The sequence below is a fragment of the Cydia pomonella genome, unplaced genomic scaffold (genome assembly GCF_033807575.1).
Source record: "Cydia pomonella isolate Wapato2018A unplaced genomic scaffold, ilCydPomo1 PGA_scaffold_206, whole genome shotgun sequence".
NCBI lineage: Eukaryota > Metazoa > Arthropoda > Insecta > Lepidoptera > Tortricidae > Cydia > Cydia pomonella.
The window spans coordinates 163,990-184,868 of record NW_026907846.1 but is presented as its reverse complement, the minus strand read 5'-3'; the positions used below and the strand labels follow the sequence as shown (position 1 = coordinate 184,868).

The 20,879-nt window shown below is 35.6% G+C and overlaps 2 protein-coding genes across 5 annotated transcripts in view; both read right to left on the bottom strand.

Annotated features, from left to right (window-relative positions):
* Window positions 1-1,784: 1,784 nt before the first annotated feature.
* Window positions 1,785-4,756, bottom strand: LOC133533811 (elongation of very long chain fatty acids protein 7-like). The gene is made up of 5 exons (XM_061872861.1): window positions 4,732-4,756; window positions 3,509-3,746; window positions 3,411-3,420; window positions 3,240-3,314; window positions 1,785-2,741 (listed from the first exon to the last, which is right to left on the bottom strand). Exons 1-5 carry the CDS (start codon window positions 4,754-4,756, stop codon window positions 2,418-2,420), a joined length of 672 nt encoding a protein of 223 aa, XP_061728845.1. The 3' UTR covers window positions 1,785-2,417.
* Window positions 4,757-12,502: 7,746 nt separating this feature from the next.
* LOC133533812 (elongation of very long chain fatty acids protein 7-like) overlaps window positions 12,503-20,879 on the bottom strand; it is a 48,983-nt gene continuing 40,606 nt past the window's right edge. For all 4 annotated transcript variants that reach the window (XM_061872864.1, XM_061872862.1, XM_061872863.1 and 1 more), the window contains exons 3-6: window positions 20,273-20,463; window positions 18,833-18,907; window positions 17,568-17,867; window positions 12,503-15,060 (exon numbers count right to left, since the gene is read on the bottom strand). In XM_061872864.1, coding sequence (XP_061728848.1) covers window positions 14,830-15,060; window positions 17,568-17,867; window positions 18,833-18,907; window positions 20,273-20,463 — 797 coding nt within the window. In that variant the 3' untranslated portion in view covers window positions 12,503-14,829. The remainder of the gene's footprint in view (window positions 15,061-17,567; window positions 17,868-18,832; window positions 18,908-20,272; window positions 20,464-20,879) is intronic.

The window sequence follows — 20,879 nt, the reverse complement described above, 5'->3', positions numbered from 1 at the left end:
TGAGGGTACTTTCACTTAACAATTATCGTTATTTACGGAATAGCGAATTAACTATCTAAGGAAATTGTACAATGAATTCATTTAAAATCAACATCTTAATTGCTTAAAAAACAAGAATAATGAACTTAGAATGTGCCGTGCTCTAGAGCAGAAACGTATCATTTTCTACACTTTTCAGAACAACAACGACCCACTTTCAGAGCATAAGAAATGAAAAGGTACTTGCTGTTCGAAAACAGCATAGCTATCTAGGGTGTTCCCGGCCATGTGCTTGTGTTTCGAGTTTCAACCTGTTGACTCCTGCTTATTCGTAGGCAATATTATTAAGGGTTCTGTTTTTTGCCATTTGGCTACAGAACCCTAAAAATTAAGGTGGTACCTATGGAAAGGGTACAATTTAATTAAATCGTTAGGAATTTGCTGATTTAAAATACTGTGCTGTGATCAATGACTTCACTTCCATTTACTAAACTTTATATATTATGACGGTCAAATAAAATTGGTTGATGTAGAGAAACAAAACAAACAATCAAATTATAAGTGATTTATTATTTTTCCTTATTAATAATAAATAAATAAATATAATATTTATGCTATTTAGACCGCTCTTCTAGCCTAGTCACCAGTAGGGTCACTTGTTTACTACCCGACCCTGCCTATGAAGCCGATGGTCCCGGTTTCGATTCCCGACAAGGGCATTTATTTGTGTGATTTGTTGGGAATCGAACCCGGAACCGTCTGCTATAACAATATTTATATATAACAATATTTATTTCTGAGTCATGGATGTTTTCTATGTATATAAGTATGTATTTATCTTTAAACGTATGTTTACCGTCGCCTAGTACCTTGTGCTCTTTATGTTAGAATATAACCTATCTATCCTCTTAAGTGTAAGGCCTGAGTGGACGCTCGAAGCGGAGTGTTCGGCGGGGCGTGCAGCGTGGCGTCGGGCTCACAAGTGATTTGAGCAGCGTGCACTAAGGCCGCTCCTATACGTTTGTATTTGTTTCCGTTTACGTTCCTATACGTTTTCATGCACGCTACACGCCCCGCCACGCTGCACGCCCAACTTGAGCGTCCACTCAGGCCTTACACAAAGGCCCAAGGTCCTACCCAGGATAGTACTTATTCAGCTCGATGAAATTTAAATCGAATTCAATTGGAACAGAGTTGTATTTGTTTTGTTTCGTTCATTTTTCAAACAAAACAAAATCAACTCTATTCCCTGCACTATAGGTACAATTTTGGATTTATCATTTATATGGCTTTAGGAGGCTATAGTAATACACTAATTTCATGGCCCGTTTACATATTATTTATTCTTCTGAATTACTGGGCTGCTGTTTTCTGCAACTTTATTTCCATTTTTACACTTGAGATAACTCTGCCTATAAAAGTTTCCGAAGAGTACAGAAATTAGTACCACATTAAAAACGATATATATTGTATGTGCCATGGAAAATGGACACTCTGACACTAGATCTGCAGATATGGAGTAAATGAAAAAGTAGAAGAACTGTACCTGAAAAAGAAAAAGTGTGTTTAATCTAATAAATCGAATAAAATAATAATCCTAATCTGTTAAGCCCATTCTGTTAAGTGCAAGCTTAATGCGCACTGGGTTCAGCCGTACGGCATATTAAGCTCCGACTGAGATGTCGGTCTCGGTCTCGTCATTCTCGGCCAAAAATCAAGCTAAGATCTTGGTTCTCGGCCAAAATGGGCCAAGATTCTCGGTCGCAGTCGCGACTAGGCAATGAGCAATGAGACAATTGGTGATTTTGAATTTACCGCGCACGAGTGCCCGTTTTTAAACTGCTTTTGGGTTGGGTTGCTTCGCTCGCGCCCGGTCGGTGTGACGTTGTTTGTGATTTTAATTGGTTTCATACCACATTTCAAGCCAATTATATTTTGAATATCTTTGTGGCTGGATCGACTCGCCCAGATGTGATTATGGCGCCGAATCGCAAATTGTCCAATACGTCGTAGTACAGGAATGCCCATTGAGAGCCAGAGCCACTCAGAGCATGGTAGAAGCCCAGAAGACCTGTTTACCCTCTCTGATTACGCAACTCAATGGCTAAGAGCCTTGGACATCAAATTGTGACATACCTGATTTATTTTTTGTGATTTTTAAGCCATTAAAATTTCAACTTGTAGATGTCTAATTTGGTAACCTAGGTCGAACGGATGAATGATTTGTAATTTGGATACAAAGTTTAGGGAATATTTAATACAAAATAATGACAAATTCATATCCGCAACGCACGCTTCGTCAGGCGGGTAACAAAACAATAAATCAGTAACAGGCGTCGTCAAAGATTCAAAGAATTTATTTGCATAGAACACAGTTATGCACACAAATAATAAAGCTATCCGGCTACGGCTAGTTTATAATCAGGGACACTTTGAAATTAGGAAATTATGACTTTATGACTCACCAACTGCAACGACGTAATATACTTCTTCCACGTCAAATATTTCGCCACACTAGGTCCCAAAGCGGCTAAACTATAATACCCATACATGACCACATGAACCGCCGAATTCACCAGACGAACCACACTGGTGACGTGGGAAGGGTGGTACTTGAAGAAGAAGTAACTGAGCACCATCGTCGTATGGTGGTAGACGTGGAGGAAGGAGACTTGATTGTTCTTCTTTCGGAGAACGAAGAAGACTGTGTCGAGAAGTTCGGAGACTTTGGCGAAGAAGTAGAGACGGTTTCCGAAGTAAACCTGGCATTAGATAAAAGAGAATATTAACCTGTTGTTTGTGCAGATGCGTCAGGAATTTAAATTAATCTACCGCTACAGATGCCTTTGAAACGATCCTGGCCGACGTTTTAGTCATGTTTTTACATGTTTTTTCGAGAACTAATATTCCTGCTCTATAGGGGTATAAAACGTACACCTTTGTAGGTACCGAACAACCGAGATTTGAACCCTCAATTACAACACTACACACATATGAACGTTTAATCCAGTTCCAGCTTCGTAGGTACGATTTTTTTTGCATTTCCACACGTTAGGATTTAGGATTTTTAGCATAGAGTTCAGTACAAGTGTATTGTTTGAACAAAAAATCTTTTTTGAGACGGTAAATAAGAATAAATACCCACAGTTTAGCAGAATTGGATGCTTGTGTTAAGACACTGAAGTATTATCGCCGACTTTGTTATTTATGTTATTATTTTTCCTTATTTACAGCCTCCTTTCTATTCTAATGACACTCACCAAGTTCCAATGTTCTTCGATGAACATATAACATTTTCTGGGTAGCAAACCGGATTCCAGAATTTCTCTTAAGCACTAAAAAAAACACACCAGCATTATTTTTTTTGTGAAATTTACCTAAGTTTTATTAAACAATATCAACAAGAGACAACTTCATCAAGCTGCACCGACATGAGCCCAGCTTTTAAGTATAATAATCACATTTTGTATACATTTTACTTTATCCGATAACCAATATCGGATAAGACAATGAGAAAATTCATTCCGGCAGCAATATCACTAAAGTTTCTATATTTAGGAATAGAACAAGTAGTTTACTTACAATTTTGACTAGATACAAAGATATCAACACTTGCATAGCATTGTAGACCAGTAAGGTTCCAGTCAATTTATAAGCGGGGCGGTTCTTCATGAAGGTCGGTCCAATGCGTAGTACAAATGCCAAGTATATCGATAGCAGAAGAACAGCCAATGGGAATTCTCCGTCTTTCCATCCTAAATTCAAAAGAAATAATCATGAATTGCATGCTTTTAAACGTGAGCAGACTCAAACCCTACGCTTTACCCTATGCATTCAGTAGATGAAGCGCTATTTATAGTGAGAGTTAACATTCATATTTATGTTTAACGAAAGAGGTCGAGACGAAAACATAATTTATTCACTGGCCCACCCTGTACAAACCAACACGGAACTGGCAGTTCCTAGCAATGAGTGGTAGAATTTACAACAAAATCAACAAACGGCTAGACAGTAGACATCTATAAATTAAACTGTTACGACTGCAAATCTAAGTTACTACTCTGGTTCCAAACACAAACTTATCAGGAAACTGAAACACTTTTAAGCTGCCTAAAATAACTCTACCTTGATAACCCCTTTACACATATTACAGCGCGGCTTACGTGGGTGATGACTCGCGAATGCGACGCGACGCGGCGCGGCGCGGCGCGGCCCGGCAGCCCAACGGCATTCGGAGATCGCCCACGTAGAACACTTCAATAGGAATCAAAGGATTGAATTCATCCGCGCCGCGCCGCGCCGCTTCGCGTTCGCGAGTTATTCGCTCAGGTAAGACACTGCCTAAGTACTCAATATTAATTGTATTAAAGAAAACCAAAGTAGATATAATTTCTGTCACATTGTATTAAAACTGAAATATTGTATTTTTTAATACTTATTGTAGGTATACTGGACTGTACATTTTATTTTTTCTTTTGTTATAATAGCTTTTATTTTGTTGCCACTATTGTGTAACCTTTAGCGGAGGAATCGCTGACTCCCGAGTCACAGGCTCTGACCTAGTTCACGAGACAAAAACTGGGACCTGGTGAATCTATTACAAACCTAATTATAAGCTTTTCTATAGCATAGCATAATATCGACTCTCTTTACTGTGTTAGGTTTTTAAAGAAAAAAAAAAGATGATAAATTAGCAAGCTCGTACATTTTGTACAAAAATATGTGTAAACAGATACATACCAAGTAAGTTACCCGTTTCTGAACTCCTGAACTCCATGTTGATTAAGTAACTAAAACAAAAAAATAAGGTTTTTGTTCAAAATTTTCATTTGTGATAAAACCTTTTATCGCTGACTGTACTTTTCTTTTAACAGACAACTAACTCATCGAGACAATTCTAACAAACCCAAACACATACAATATATACAGGGTGATCAATCCAAAACGGTCAGTATGGAGAAGTCAGAATAGAATAGAATAACATTTATTTGTATAACACAGGTGATACAAAGGGTCTTAATATACAAATATAAACTCTGTGTTTTGCCTATGGGCGTACAAAGTTCCTTAACTAACTTAAAACTAATTAAATTTAGTTATAAAAGATTATAAAATTATTACTAAATTGGACATGAAATTATTAAATTACAATGAAATTATGAGATTTTATTAAATTTTAAATAGAAGCCAGGTTTCCTAAGAACAGATATGGCTATCTCTCATAGTTTCTGACTATTCCATACTGACCGTTTTGGACTGATTACCTGTATATACGTTGAATCTTAGATAAGCTTTTGTGGTATTTTGTTAGTAGTACCTAGTAGTAGCTAATAGGACCGCCCACAATCTCTCTGCTTTACCTTAAGTTTGACTGGTATTTTTTGGCATTAAGTCCGCCTTTTGTACGATAAGTTTTCTTTTGTGAAATAAAGCTTAAATAAATAAATTAACACAAAAATTTAATACAGTTACAGTTAACCCAAATAAATAGGTTGCTTTGTTTTATAACAGAATTCCTAATTGGCCACCTCCTGTGTCCATCATCAGATCAGCTCGATGGTAGCATCATCCAATCCATATTTTATAACTATTTTAGTAGTTTGAAAGCATTTGTAATGGATTCATACTTTCAACCCCTTTTTAACCCAGTTAGGGGATGAATTTTTAAAAACGCTGAAATTACTTTTCTTGTATTCTAACAATATGTAAATATACAAAGTTTCAAGTTCCGCACTCGAAAAACATTTTGATCTCCATACAAACTTGTAACCCGTGTTTTTTCACCACCTCAAGAGATGAATTTTTTTAAAAACGCTGAAATTAGTTTTTATAAAACACCTTTTTACGAAGTTTCAAGTTCCTAGCTTAAAACAAAATCTGAATCTATTACAAATTTTCAACCCCAATTTATATTAAACCTTTTAGGGGATGAGTTAAAAAAAAACCCTAAAATGAGTTTTTTTCCTTTTATTATAATACCTTTTTACAAAATTTCAAGTTCCTAACTTACTATAAAATTTTAACCCCAAGATAAACTTTCATCCCCTTTAACCCCTTAGGGGTTACATTTTTAATAACGTTACTTTATTATTTTATGCCTTTATAAGAGGTTTAAAAGAATCTGTAATGTATTTCAACTTTCAACCCCTTTTTTGGCCTATTAGGGGATGAATTTTTTAAAAAGCTGAAATTACTTTTCTTCTGTTTTAATAATGTACCTATGTACAGAGTTTCAAGTCCCACACTCAAAAAAATTTTTGATCACCATACCTACAAACTTTCAACCCCCTTTTCACCACCTTTGGAATGAATTTGCAAAAACGCTGAAATCTGTTTTCTTGTATTTTAATAATATATCTTTTCACGAAGTTTCGAATTTCTAGCTTAAAATAAAACTTGAACCCCATACAAACTTTCATCCCCTTTTTAACCCCCTTAGGGGTTGAATTTCTCAAAATCGCTTCTTAGCTCGTGTACACATTATAAATGTAACCTAGTGTGTAAATTTCAACTTTATAGAATTTGTAGTTTCGGCTCTGCGTTGATGATAATGAGTCAGTCAATCAATCAGGACACGTGCATTTATATATATAGATAATATGTATCAATTTACTTACCACAACAGCAATTGCAACAAAGTAGACAAATTATGCTGCACCTATTCTATGAAAATCTATAAAAATTATAAATAATACTTTTATTTATTAGTTACTTTAAATATGTACAACGTAGGGCACTTCCCTGTCTTCCTTATATTTCAACTTATTTATTGTTATTTACTAAATATTTATTGGTTTGGTTTTTTTTTCGGAGAGACATTGTTAATGCGTAGGAAAAGCTAGCAGACTAACCACAAAAATTATAATACAATGTAATTATTTGTGTATTATTGTCACCAACGTGCCTTGTAAAACAAATATTACCTACGGAATTACCATTTTTATTTTAACATGATTCACGCCAAGCTCACGAACATGATGCTTTTTACTATGTAAGGTTAGTGAGGGCATTTCCGTCATACTTTTTGATAAGTTCAATTTGGCTGGTCACAAGAAAGAGGATATTTACTTTTTAATAAACCTGATCACTGTAATAGATAGGTCATTTATTTAACAATATAAATATACTCAAATTAAATTGCTAGTACTGCTGGTTATTTAATATGTTTTTTTTTTTAACATGTCAGTTGACGGATTTTCCCGAATGTTTGGGGCTATTCCGTCAACAAACAATTTTTCTTCTATCGTGACGTTTTACACTCATATGTTAAGTGAACAAATACCGCTGAACTCTTAATCGAAACTAAACTCTAGCTTACTCACTTTAAGGTTTATTTTAGATTGTATTGCCAAATATATTATTTTGGGACAATTCCGGCCTATTTTTATAATCAGGAGTAGCAATCCTTTTAAAACAAATTCCCAAACCCTAGGAAAAATCCGTTAACTGACATCATGATTTTAAAATAATGGGCTACTGTTTTTGTGCTCACCAGTTATACAAATACAAATACGTTTATTTAGTTACTTTTTACAGCAGTTCAAAGGTAAAAAATAAAAAAATAAAAATAAGTACAAACATTAGGTAGGCAAGTAGTCCATCTTAGGTACAAATTGTGGGTAAGTATTGATCTCAACAATGTGCAACAATCTGATTGGCGCCACAATAGATGTCGCCCGTCGCACCGCCCGTCGCTAAGACCAATGTCGTGGCCAGGACGTAATGTTCAACAATTTTCAGCTAATATGATAACCGGATTAATCCGGTTCCGGATCCGGAACTCTATTTTAAGCTCCTTCTGCTTGTAATATTAGTTGTAAAATGTTGAGCAATACACTTCATTCTCTTCATCAGTCGCGACACTCGTGACATCTAGCGTCAAGTAGCGTATATATCTACTATCGATTTCGACTACGAAAACAGCGTTTTGGTAAGAAAACTGTACCGGGTTGGTATCAAAACCACTGGTTCTCAAAATGACCGGTTCTGCATGAGGACGGGATTGCAAAACGACCACAATTGCAGAAAGCCTGTTTCAAAATAACATGGTAGCAAAACGACTACCTTGCAAAAGGTCTTCGTCTCCAAATGGCTTAGTATTAAAACTACTAGTTCGCAAAACGACCACCTCCTGGAACGTCTACATCTTTAAATGCCTTAGTAGTTATTATAAGACTAGACCGTAAAAAGACCAAGTGCTGTTTTACTTAACAATAGACAAATAATTCCCCGCTCGGGGCCAGCTACAAATCTAACGACTATAGAAAATGTATACTTACATTTGCTAGGTACTTAACGCAAGTACCGTCTCGTCTATCTCGGACGGTTGATATTCAAAATGTCAATGATATATCATAATTTTCAATTGTTTGGTGGATTTAATTAAAATGAACGTGTTACAACAACGCTACTAATTACTTTAAAAAAAGAGTACATATTAACTAAAAGGGGCACATTTTACCACTTTGGAAGTGTCTCTCGCGCAAACAAGAAAAAATGATATTAGAAACCTCAATATCATCTTTGAAGACCTATCCAAATCCATAGATACCCCATACGTATGGGTTTAATGAAAAAAAATATTTTTGAGTTTCAGTTCTAATCTAAGTATGGGGAACCCCCAAAATTATTGTTTTTTTTTTCTATATTTGTGTGAAAATTGCGTTTCACAGAATACATCTACTTACCAAGATTCAACAGTATAGTTCTTATAGTTTCGGAAAAAAGTGGCTGTGACATACAGACGGATAGAGAGATAGATATGATGAATCCATAAGGGTTCCGTTTTTTGCCATTTGGCTACGGAACCCTAAAAATGAGTATTCTGTTATAAATCTGCTGTAAATGTAGGTACTCGAAATTGACGGAGTAAAAAAAAAGTGTACTTCGTTGGTACCTAAAGGATGACTGACGCTAGACCGGTCTTCGGGCGCTTCGTTTTCTATGGAAAGCACCACGTGATCACCGATCAGCCATCATAGAAAATGACGTGACGCACGCTCCGACGTGGCCCCGGCCCGGTCTAGTTTGAGTCATCCTTAACAGTCAGATTGTTTTACTTAAATGTAATTTTTTGGCCTTATTTTAAATTAATTACAAATACTTACCACAGTCAATATTTCCTTAACATAATAAGCAGAAGAGTAATATATTATACTTTAGTTTTCACTTATTTATTTATCCGTCGCACGTCCTAGTGACACCGGGTTCAAAATAATATCATACAGTTAGAGTAGGTACCTAAATACGAACGTCTAGTGATAATTTGTACTTTAGTACTTACATGTTGTGACAATATGTGTCGAAGTCTAGTCAAAAGTCCCACTTTGTCACTTACCATAAGGACGAGATTTGCTTGTATCTTTATATGAGTAACCTGTCAAATCGTCCTTATGGCAAGCGACAAAGTGGGACTTTTTGATTGGAAACGATACTATAATTATGTAAATAGACGCAGTGTTATGATGCACTGTGTTTTCCCATTTCTGCCTTGTTTACGTACAAAATATACAGTGTTGACATAAACAAGATCAAACAAGGGTAAATCAAGTACCTAAAAATATACTTTCTAAAAAATAAAAACAATGACCATTTCGTTAGATATGCCTATAATGAAAGTATTAAATGATTCCGCTTTTAGCTAATCAGTGAGGGGCGTTTTGTAATATTGGTGTGACTTTGAGTGGATGTATTGGTCTTTATTTGTTTGATTATATAACTTAGCGTTAAATTGCAACCTTGTGCGATCCTCCTCTAAAGTGCGATTTTGTAGTGTGAAGTCTTAGCTACATGGACAATACGTCTATTATTTTTGTAGTTAGGGTTATATGGTACAAAATTGTGTGTTTTTAGTGTTGTTTGTACTATATTATATATAACTTCCTGACCGAAAGTAGGCTAGGTAGTAGGTAGGTTTGGAATAACAGGTTGTGGGGAATCTATTTTTTTTGGAAAACATGACTTTTAACAGTGCACGTTGAGCTCGTTCCAGGTCAATGAGCCAACTTTTTGCTGCGCCCCAACCCCCCCAAACAGGTATACAATACACTATTAAAGATTGTACCAAAGAGACATTTCATTTAAAACGTTGCGGGAGTTGGTGTTGTGCTAACTTAACATGAAGCAACGTCCCTCAGCGACTTAAATATCCAGATCATTTTCCTAACTTTACTAGTGATTTGGTCAAAGTGAGAATACCAGTTCAGGTGTTGGTCCAAGGGTACACCTAGATATTTTGTTTCAGAAACTTTTTCTATAATCGGACAATTACAGACAGAAGAGTTGTATCAGCAGAAACGAGTGAATCTTAAGGTCCATTTGAAAGGTAGGCTGAGAAGAATTTGTTATATTTACCATAGCAAATATAATTTGTCATATTTGTGTTTAGTTTGAACAAAATCCTCAGCCAATTCGAGGTTTTAGCCATACCCTGTAAAGGTTCTGTAATTAACAAACATTAATTGGTTTCTTCTTAAAAGTCCTAACCACGTGCATACGGTAGCGAACTGTTGTTCCCCACCAAAGCTTGGAGGGCAACAATGATTCCGACTTGGCTTCAAGTTGGCCGTTACCTCCGCACGACTTCATTATGCAACGGTCAACTCGAAATGAAAGGGTAGTAGGTAGTTTTTGTATGTTGTCAGGAATGTTAAAACGTGTTCTTAATTTCGACACTTGAAACTACTTAATATGATGCAAACTAAGGTGCAAAATATTCGCACACATCACGCACATAAATTAAATGTCTTTATCAGGATTCGAACCTAGTTGCTAGTTTTAAGAAGACAAAAGTGAGACTGTGAGAAGGACAAACAATAACAGCTCTTTCTCTGCTACTCCTACTGAAAGTTCCAGACCATCTCGCTCGGTCATCACTTTCTTGTCTTCTATACATATAGTTATAATTCCTTCAAGTAATAAACGTTGATCTATGATGACTTGTCCTGTCCACACTTTGTTTTAGGAAATGTCATTCAGAGAGTTCGTTTGGTCGGACAGATTCAAAAGATGAAGCTGTCAGCGTAACACTTGGTTTTTATGTACAATTGACGCTATAGGTAAAACGCTTAAGTAAGTCACCTGTTGTATGTAGTTGTGACGTGTTCGAATAGACAATACATGTTTAAAAGACACACACAAACAAAACAAATGTCTATTCGAACACGTCACAACTTCATACAACAGGTGATTTACTTAAGTTTTTTACCTGTACCTCAGATGCAGACGCCAATTTCAATACATTCTATAAAAACCGGTCAAGTGCGAGTGCGTTTTACTCGCGCACCGAGGGTTCCGTACAAACTTTGAATTATCTCATGTAACTATAAAAGGCGAAAGACTTTTGATCAGTAGGTACCCCTAGTGTAAGTTTTATCGACATCATAACGTGACGAACGCGTTTGCGTTAAGTGTCATTTTGTATAGGATTTTGAGTTTCCAAAACGTCCCGCTTGGCGCGCTCTTTCTAAATTACATACAAAATGAGACTAAACGCAAACGCGTACGTCACGTTTCGAAATCGAATTTATTTACACTAGGGGTACTGAAGACTACTAACAAAAACAACAAATACTACTAAAATACGAAGTATAATTGTGTACAGCGCCATCTATCGTCATCCAAATTATCTAACTGGCGCGATGTAATGCACGAATGTTGGTGTTTCGAGGATAAGTCTCCATCATGTGAACCGATCCAAAAAATTTGTTTTTTTATTTCCAAAAAAGGTGAATATAAACACACGTAAAGTTGGTTAAATTGCAAACTGAATTCGGAAATATTTTTTGTTAATTAAAAAAAAAAGTTACCAAGATAGAGGTCTGATTATATTTTTCCTGCAAAATTTATAATAATGTTAATATTATGTATAACATTCTTCTTCGGTAAACTTTGGAGATTTTTTCTATTTTCCTCCATAAATCTTTTTTTTTTACTCCGAAAAATAAATTAATAAATGTTTTTGAATGTAAAATTTTAGGTCTTATAAGTGATACCCAACTTGACCTAGTCACTAGACTTTAAAATTTTGCCCCCTCTTCATATTGGGCATTTTCCATAGTAAATAAAAATAAAATAAAAAGTAATACTTTTAATGTGTCTGAGTTAGCGTTGTTCATGACTATTCCAAATTTAAAATCGATAGCTTAAGTAGTTCTCAAGATATTTAGTTGTGGTAGACGGATGGACGGATGTACAGAGTTGCACCATAAGGGTACATTTTGTACGTTTTTGATACGGAACCCTAAACACAACTAAGCAAATATAATCTCAGTAATAGAGGTAAAATACACTCTCAGTCTCAATTATAGAGGTAAATGTGACTATAATCGAAACAACTAATTCCAGTTATAGAGGTTTGTTTATCTCACTAACAGAGGTAATTTAGTGCTAAAATGTCGGGGCCGTACCATAAGTCCCAGCTGTAGAGGTTTCCCACTTATCCAGGTCCTACTTAACCAGGTTTCACCGTATTTGCTATGTATTTAAGTATTTATTTATTTTTTAATTACGAGTAACTTCTTTCTTTACGTGTCTTATTCAATTTGTGTTTTTGTGTGTTCTATAATACCGTAAAATGGGGCTAGAAGGGATTACGGGGACAGATGCAACGCGAATGATTTCCGTTAAAAAATAGAAAAATAACAAATTTTTAATATACTTTTTATTTTCTGAAACCAGATCATTTCATGACATCCAGTTTTCATTTTATTTTAACTTAAATAAAGTATAGTCACAGATTTTATACCATTTTAAAGTTATTAATTATTATTAAAATTAGTACACATTTACTTTAATGTCGATGATACATTTTCTACTGAACCTTTTATACTTATAATAATTGAGCATAACTATAATAATAAAAAAAAAATACTAATTAGACTTAAAATAACACTTACAACACACACACACACTACACTAGTACTACTCTTAGTGTAACACTTATATTAAGAGCAATTCCTAGCTGAGCAACTTTTCAAATCTCGAATTTTTGAAGCTATGTTAGCGTGCGTGCGATAAGGACAACTGCAGCTCGGACCAAAATTCCTATGCAAAAAAAAAATTGAGGTTTTGCTCTCGACTGTTTCCTCCTCCAAAACGCAACCAATCATTATGAAATTTTGGAAACTGCAAGAGGAAGAAATAATCTATGCCGCTATGTTTTGATTTTTTGGATATTTGTTGCCATATTTGTATACGCCTTTCTTTGCAGCTAATTCAATTGAGCCGTTTTGGCGATTTTCGAGGCGCTGTAAGTTTCTTCAAAATAAAATAATCCAAAAAAGCAAAACATAGCGGCACAGATATTGATGATATTGATCGTATTTGAAAAAAAGGATTGCTCTAGGTTAAAAATCCAGGGAGGAAACAGTCGAGAGCGTTTGTATGGAAAAATCGCAACTAGGAATTCCTCTTAATTATAAAAATAAAAAGCCACCAGTACAGCTACAGTCACATCTGAAAATATCGGTACGAAAAATGTGCCAAAAATATGTATACACTACCTTAATATATGGGCAATAAAGTCGTGTACACATATTTTTGGCACTTTTTACGTATCGAATTTTTCAGACGTGATCGTACCAGCAGTTTGGTACTAACAAATTCGCTAGCGAGTGCGTAACTTACTTTCTATACATTATGCGAATTATCTTTATTTCGTACTTCGTCGTTCTTTATGTACCAGTCAACATGAGCGATCGTCAAGGTCATATCAAAATAGGATCAAATCCGTTACAAGTTATATATCGGGCTCTTGTGGTAACGTCGTTTTCTTTAATATTATATTGGTAAGGGAGGGTTGCACCAAAAATATCAAATTTAATTTTAACTACATACTTGGTTCAAAATTAATTTTGTTGTTTTATTTCTGACCACTCTGTCACGCTTCTACTTTTGTCTTTTTTATATAGGACATTCTTACACAAATTGACTAAGCCCCACAGTAAGCTCAAGAAGGTTTGTGTTGAGGGTACTCATACAACGATATATATAATATATAAATATTTAAATACATACAAAGAAACCACCCATGACTCAGGAACAAATATCCGTGCTCATCACATGAATAAATGCCCTTACCGGGATTCGAACCCAGGACCGTCACTAGGACAGACCGGTCGTCTACTTTATCAATAAAAAAAGTTGAGTGCTTATTGTACGTCTTTCTAGCTGTTGGTTATAATGTTTATAATTATAATTCTATAGTATTCACAAGTTTAATTTATTTTTGTTATTTAACCTGTAACTTTTACTTTATGTTAAGTAAGAAATTGTTTTTCTTTTGCATGCTGTGTTTACCTATAATTAGTTATGCATCACTGTAGGTTTCTTTTTTTTATGTAAATGTATTGGATGTAATAACTGTTTGGAGACCTTAATAAATAAAATAAAATAAAATAAAATCTTTTGAGAAAAATTAAGAACTTTTCACAGCATACAAAAAGATCCACTCCGTCACATATTTTGGGGACAAAAAAACAATACAACGAAAATAATTTTGATCCAGTTACGACGTCATTGACACAGTGCTCAGTGCAACTGACCCTAAACCTTAAAATATACTGGTAATTTCAAAAGCTATACAAGCTGGCCAAAAAATATGTGCATTCCCGTTGCCAGGGAGGTTTTGGGCTTATACTGAGCAACTTTTACTATGGAACCAACCCCGGAATCGCGATAAATTTTTCTGGCTGTTTCATACATTTTAGCTGGTCCATTTACTATGGGAGAGTAAAAAAAATTTCGCGATTTCGGGGTTGGTGCCATAGTAAAAGTTGCTCAGTATAATCCCAAAACCTCCCTGGCAACGGGAATGCACATATTTTTTGGCCACCTTGTATAAAAATTAGATTATTGCACTTTAACATCTTTCTCCTGAATCATACAAATACTTAAAGGATTACTAACATTTAATCTAGTTTTTGCGTTCTTCTTAATATAGCTTTGCTTGTAAAAATTAGCGAAAAGGACTAGAAAGAATAACGTGTTGCAGACAATGAAAATAGCGACGCCTTTAGAAGGAGGGCACTCTGATAGTCTTACTGTGATTAGGTACTGAGCGACGATGGAGATAAATTGTACCTGTAAAAAGGAAAAATACATTTTAGATACCCAATATTATTGGTATCAGTCCAGTTTTGTATGCGAAGAGCGCAGTTATTATTACTTTTTTTTAGTCAACTGCAATATAACTTTTGGCATGGGACTAATATTCATTTCATTGTTTCATATTTTAGATCGGTAAATATACTGACCTTAACCAGTACCAGCTAGTTTCGTTGAATGTAATCCTATATTGTATGAAACAATTGCTGACACACGTAGGCTCCCGGTATAGACCGCGGACCAGGAACATATATAGTCAGTCATCGCCTCCCGGCTGATATATTGCCAGATGATAGTTTAGCTGCTATCATGAATTAAAAAAATAGGTTGTATAGCGGTGGAAAGACCGTCAGTTGATGACATGACCATGTAAAAAAATTTTTTTTTTCGGGTATCGCCTCCCGATGTGTATTGTGTCAGATATCTAAGGAGGGCAATAACAATGGGGCCAATACAATGGTCAGTCTCACGCAGATGAATTCAAGCCTATTGTGCAGTCTAGCACCACATCGCGATTGATGAGTTTACATCTCGCGTGCAATTGGTCGCATCTAGTTGCGTTAGACTGCAAGATTGGCTCGAATTCGTGAGTGACACCGCTGAACTAGCAGCAGAACTGGTAGTTTAGATGCTATTTTAAATAAAATAAAATCGTCAGCCAGTTATATAGTGGTGGAAAAAGCGTCAGCTGGTCACATGAACATATAAACAATACGCGCCTTACACTTATGTCCGCAAAATACCTAATATTACCTTAACCTTGGCTTGTGCTGTGGGTAGACACATGTGTGTGTAACTGAACTTTAATTATATTTGATCATTGTTATATTTAATTTTTTATAAGTGACAACCTGTAATTGGCTCTGTATTTCTATTGTATGTTATGGAAATGTTTAAAGCTGTTGGTTTTCCAGGTATGTAATAAAAAATAAATAAATAAATATGCATAATGCGTAATCCGTTTATTTGAAATGCTTGATGGAATGCTATATGCAAAGTTTCATGATCTTGTTATTACTATAATAAAAAGGTGCTTATTTTTTACATGTTCATGCGACCAGCTGACTTCCACCGCGATACAAACCTCTGACGATTTTTTAAATCAACAATAGAATCTGAACTATTATCTGACAAAGTATCAAACGGGCGGCGACGACTAAATTTTGTTTGTGGCTGCCATTACCCAACTCACCAACGGAGCGGCAGCTGGCTCATCATCCGGGAGGCGATTGGTTATGGAAATCTGTCCCTGGCTCGCGGTCTAGTAAGACCTCAGTATGAAAACGAATTGCGTAATAAAACATGTAAAACCGCCTTAGTACGTAAAAGTTTATTGGAAATTACCCAACAAATATTTAACGAAATACCTAACAAAATATTTAAATATCATGGCTACACTCGCTTGACTTTTTCGTCGCTATTGGCGACATGTTTAGAACCCATCGGGGGCCCTTCCACAGGCTATTTAAATATTTTAGAAGATGTCTCACGAAAGTTTAATGTCGAAAGTACCTAACATGACCATGAAATGATTTGAAAATTTAAAATAGAGTTGAAATTGTTATTAATTAAAAAAATGTTATTATAGTGTACAACAATATTTAAATGATATTGACTTATAATAGTTATAATGTATTGCGTTGACGTTTATATTTATTTTATTTTGATCTCATGTTGACATTCAAATATGTCTAAGCTGTTATTTTAAATAATTTAAAATTAACTTAGTATTTTTTTTTATAGTTAAGCGCTTAATATTATTTGCATGTAATTCTCGTATTTCAATTATTTTTAGTGTCTATGAATTATATTGTTTATTATGCATGATAAACATTATTTATTTATTTATTTAAAATTTGATTCAGGCAACAAGGCCCATATTACAAATACCTTACAGACTAACATACATATACATTTTATAAAATTACAACTAAACACTATTTAGGCGACAAAACGGCGTGGCTCCGTTGGTTATAGAACATGTTTAATTATAATAATAATAAATAATAATAATAATTCAGCCTATATACGTCCCACTGCTGGGCACAGGCCTCCTCTCATGCGCGAGAGGGCTCGGGCTATAGTCCCCACGCTAGCCCAATGCGGATTGGGGACTTCACATACACCTTTGAATTTCTTCGCAGATGTATGCAGGTTTCCTCACGATGTTTTCCTTCACCGAAAAGCTGGTGGTAAATATCAAATGATATTTCGTACATAAGTTCCGAAAAACTCATTGGTACGAGCCAGGATTTGAACCCGCGACCTCCGGATTGAAAGTCGAACGTCATATCCACTCGGCCACCACCGCTTCAATGTTTAATTATATGACCAAATTTAATTAATTGCCCGTATTGGATCAACACACTGCATATCACACTGAGGCAATGGAAACATATCGCAAATTCACTTTTTTCGTTTAATTCGAAACAATTTTACCTAAGAAAACTGTTCATCAAAAATCTTAAGTAAATTATACTCACCAGCTGAAACGTAGTCATATATTTCTTCCAAGTCAAATACTTCGCCACTTTAGGTCCCAGCGCAGCCAAGCCATAATACGTGTACATGAACACATGTACCAACGAGTTCAGGAACCCGATGAACAACACCGTTTCTGACGGCGAGTATTTGAAGAACGCCCAAGTTCCGACCATCATGATTGAGTGGTGGTACAAATGGAGGAATGTCACTTGGTTGTCTTTCTTTCTGAGTACGAAGAAGACGGTGTCAAGAAGTTCTGTGATTTTGGCTGCGAAGTATAACCAGATTCCGAAGACGATCTGAAAATATTTATGGTATGAGTTGGATCCATTGAGGTATAGAACTAGAGTCGGCATCTCCAACAAAATAATTCCACACCTCATTGAAGTGCCGGCACTTCATTGCGTTTAGTACGTCTCCGACTACTGGCGAGATGCTACGCATGTAACGAAAATTTAAAAAAATATAAAAAATTAAAAAAGCATTTATGCGTTATTAAAATGTATTCTAATAATATCTAGAAACTTAATAAAATCAATATGATAACAATCCATATGCGCGATCATGCGCTAGAGGGCTTGGTCTATAGTCCCCACGCTAGCCCAATGCGGATTGGGGACTACTTCACATACACCTTTGAATTTCTTCGCATATGTATGCAGGTTTCCTCACGATGTTTTCCTTTACCGAAAAGCTAGTGGTAAATATCAAATTATATTTCGTCCATAGATAAGATCCGAAAGACTCATTGGTTGGTTGAATAATTATTACATTGTTTTGATTTCAATTCATTGAATATTTTGAGAATAATATAAGTATTATAAGATTGGAAAGAAAAACAAATTGAGAATTAATTAACAACTAAACGAATTTAATAAGTATTGACAGTTTCCAATTAGTAAAAAAAATCTAAAAGAAAAAACTTAAAAATTTATGAATACTGTGAACTTATTACTGAAAGTATGGAGAATAATCTATGTGCATGAAATGTGTCCATGAAAAAACCTTAAATAGGTGCCGCCACAATACAGCGCGAACAAATTTTTGACTTTGATGAAAAAAATTAAATCACTGACAACGTACTTCACCCCGTTAATAACGTCCAAGTTCATTTGTGATGTCCTTGTGCTACACTAGCGCCACCGGAGAGATTTCGAACTATTATTTGCAGCTGCCAGCTGGACACTTTAGCAACAGTTCTCCCATAAGAGATTGTTCTCCTTACCTCCCTCCATTACTGAAATAGGAGTAAAATGTTACATACCTCCTTTCTTAGCCTTTCGTTAGCCATGTGACATTTCCTAGGTACCAGACCGAGTTCCAATATTGCTCGAAAATACTGTAAGAAAAAAAGGTTACTATCATCATAACGATATTTAGTAGAAAAACCGGACGAACAAGTGCGAGTCGGACTCGCCCACCAAAGGTTCCGTATGAAATTGACTTTTTTTTTTTTTACAAAATAGGTTTGAGATTTTTCTCTGTACTCGTAGTGTAAGACGATATTTTTAGCCAAGTTTTAATAGTTCTAGGTCAACGGTAAGTACTGATAATAAAAAATACTGATAATAAAAATACCTAAAATAAATATGAAGTGGAAATGTTTTACGTCGACAGGTGATTTAGTAAATTATGTGTGTATAAAAACATTAATTTTTTTGCTGTTCGCGGCTACATTGTTAAATAATAGTATTTTATACAATCGTTATATAGGGAGCTTTTCAGTCGAGTACCGTGTTCTGTACTCAGCAAGCTTCGTTGCCTAAGTAAGAGGTATGAGATTGAAAAGCTTGATTTTATCACTATTGTATACAGTACTTTTTCTACGAGTCATATAAAATGATACTTTTTTTTACTATAAAACCTAAATAATTAATGAAAATTGCTAAGTATCTCAGTAGTCGTACGCAGACACACGCGCAGGCGCCGGTCGCGCGCGCTCACGCACTGCTCAGCTCCCTGCTAGAGGCGCAGCCACAGTGCGATTTGTTTGTGAGTGCGATGGGGCGAGTGATAATGGAATGCAAGAGGATATTAGAAAAAGAGATGCCTGAGAGTACTACCATTATGAATTTCTGTTCTAGCTGCTCATGTGTTATTGCTTTATAATGTTAATGCTTTATGTTGTTAATGTGTTCCAATTTGTACCGCTTTGGCATTAGCCGTAAGGTGCAATTTGTTTTGACATAAGCCCGCGACTCCCGCCCCGCGCCCGTTTAGTCTTTTCTATGGGAGCGCGGCGGCACGTGATTGGTAATTTTTTTTTCTATATCAATCTTATAGTTGAGTGGGAGCCCATCAGGCCATACATGAAAAGTACGCAATTAAATTATAGTTTGATATTACAAAATTTTAATTCAACCATTACAGTCGACGAGTAGAAAAACAGAGCCCCTAGTGTAAATTTATTCGACAGCGAAACGTGATGTACGCGTTTGCGTTAAATCTCATTTTGTATGGGATTTAGAAACAGCGCGCCAAACGGAACGTTTTGGAAACTCAAAATCCCATAGAAAATGAGACTTAACGCAAACGCGTACGCGTTTCGCTATCGAATAAATTTACACTAGGGGTACAGATTTGAGTAGAATTATTACCGATGATTTTTAAACATTTTTATTTAATTTTAAGCAATTTACTGAATCAGATGTCGACGAAAAAACCAATCTATATCCAACATATTGCCACATTCCTTGACATTTACCTTTTGTACTAAATATGCCGAAATGGCCACCTGGATCATATTGTATGCAAATAGCGTGCGAGTGAGCTTGAACGCTGGCCTCTTCCTCATGAAGGCCGGTCCTAGCTTCAATACGAAGAGCAGGTATATAGCCAAGATCATGAGAACAGGTCCAGGGCCCTGCATGAGGGGTAGCTCGTCAATTTCCTCATCTGAAAATTTAAAAATTTGCTCTTTGATTATGATCTTAAAATTCGAGTTTTAAGGGACTGATTAACAGTCCGCCGGACGACATAGGCCTGTCAGTTGTTCGAAACTGTCAACTTTTTGTTCTAACTGACAGGCCGATTCCGTCCGGCGGACTGTTAATTAGTGGGTCCCTTTAGTTATTAGATCAGTACCCCTAGTGTACATTTATTCGATAGCGAAACGTGACGTACGCGTTTGCGTTAAGTCTCATTTTGTATAGGATTTAGAAACAGCGCCTAGCGGGATATTTTGGAATCTCAAAATCCAAATCCAAATCCAAATCTCAATACAAAATGACACATAACGCAAACGCGTACGTCACGTTCCGCTATCGAATAAATTTACACTAAGGGTAATGTTCCCGATATGATACCCATCT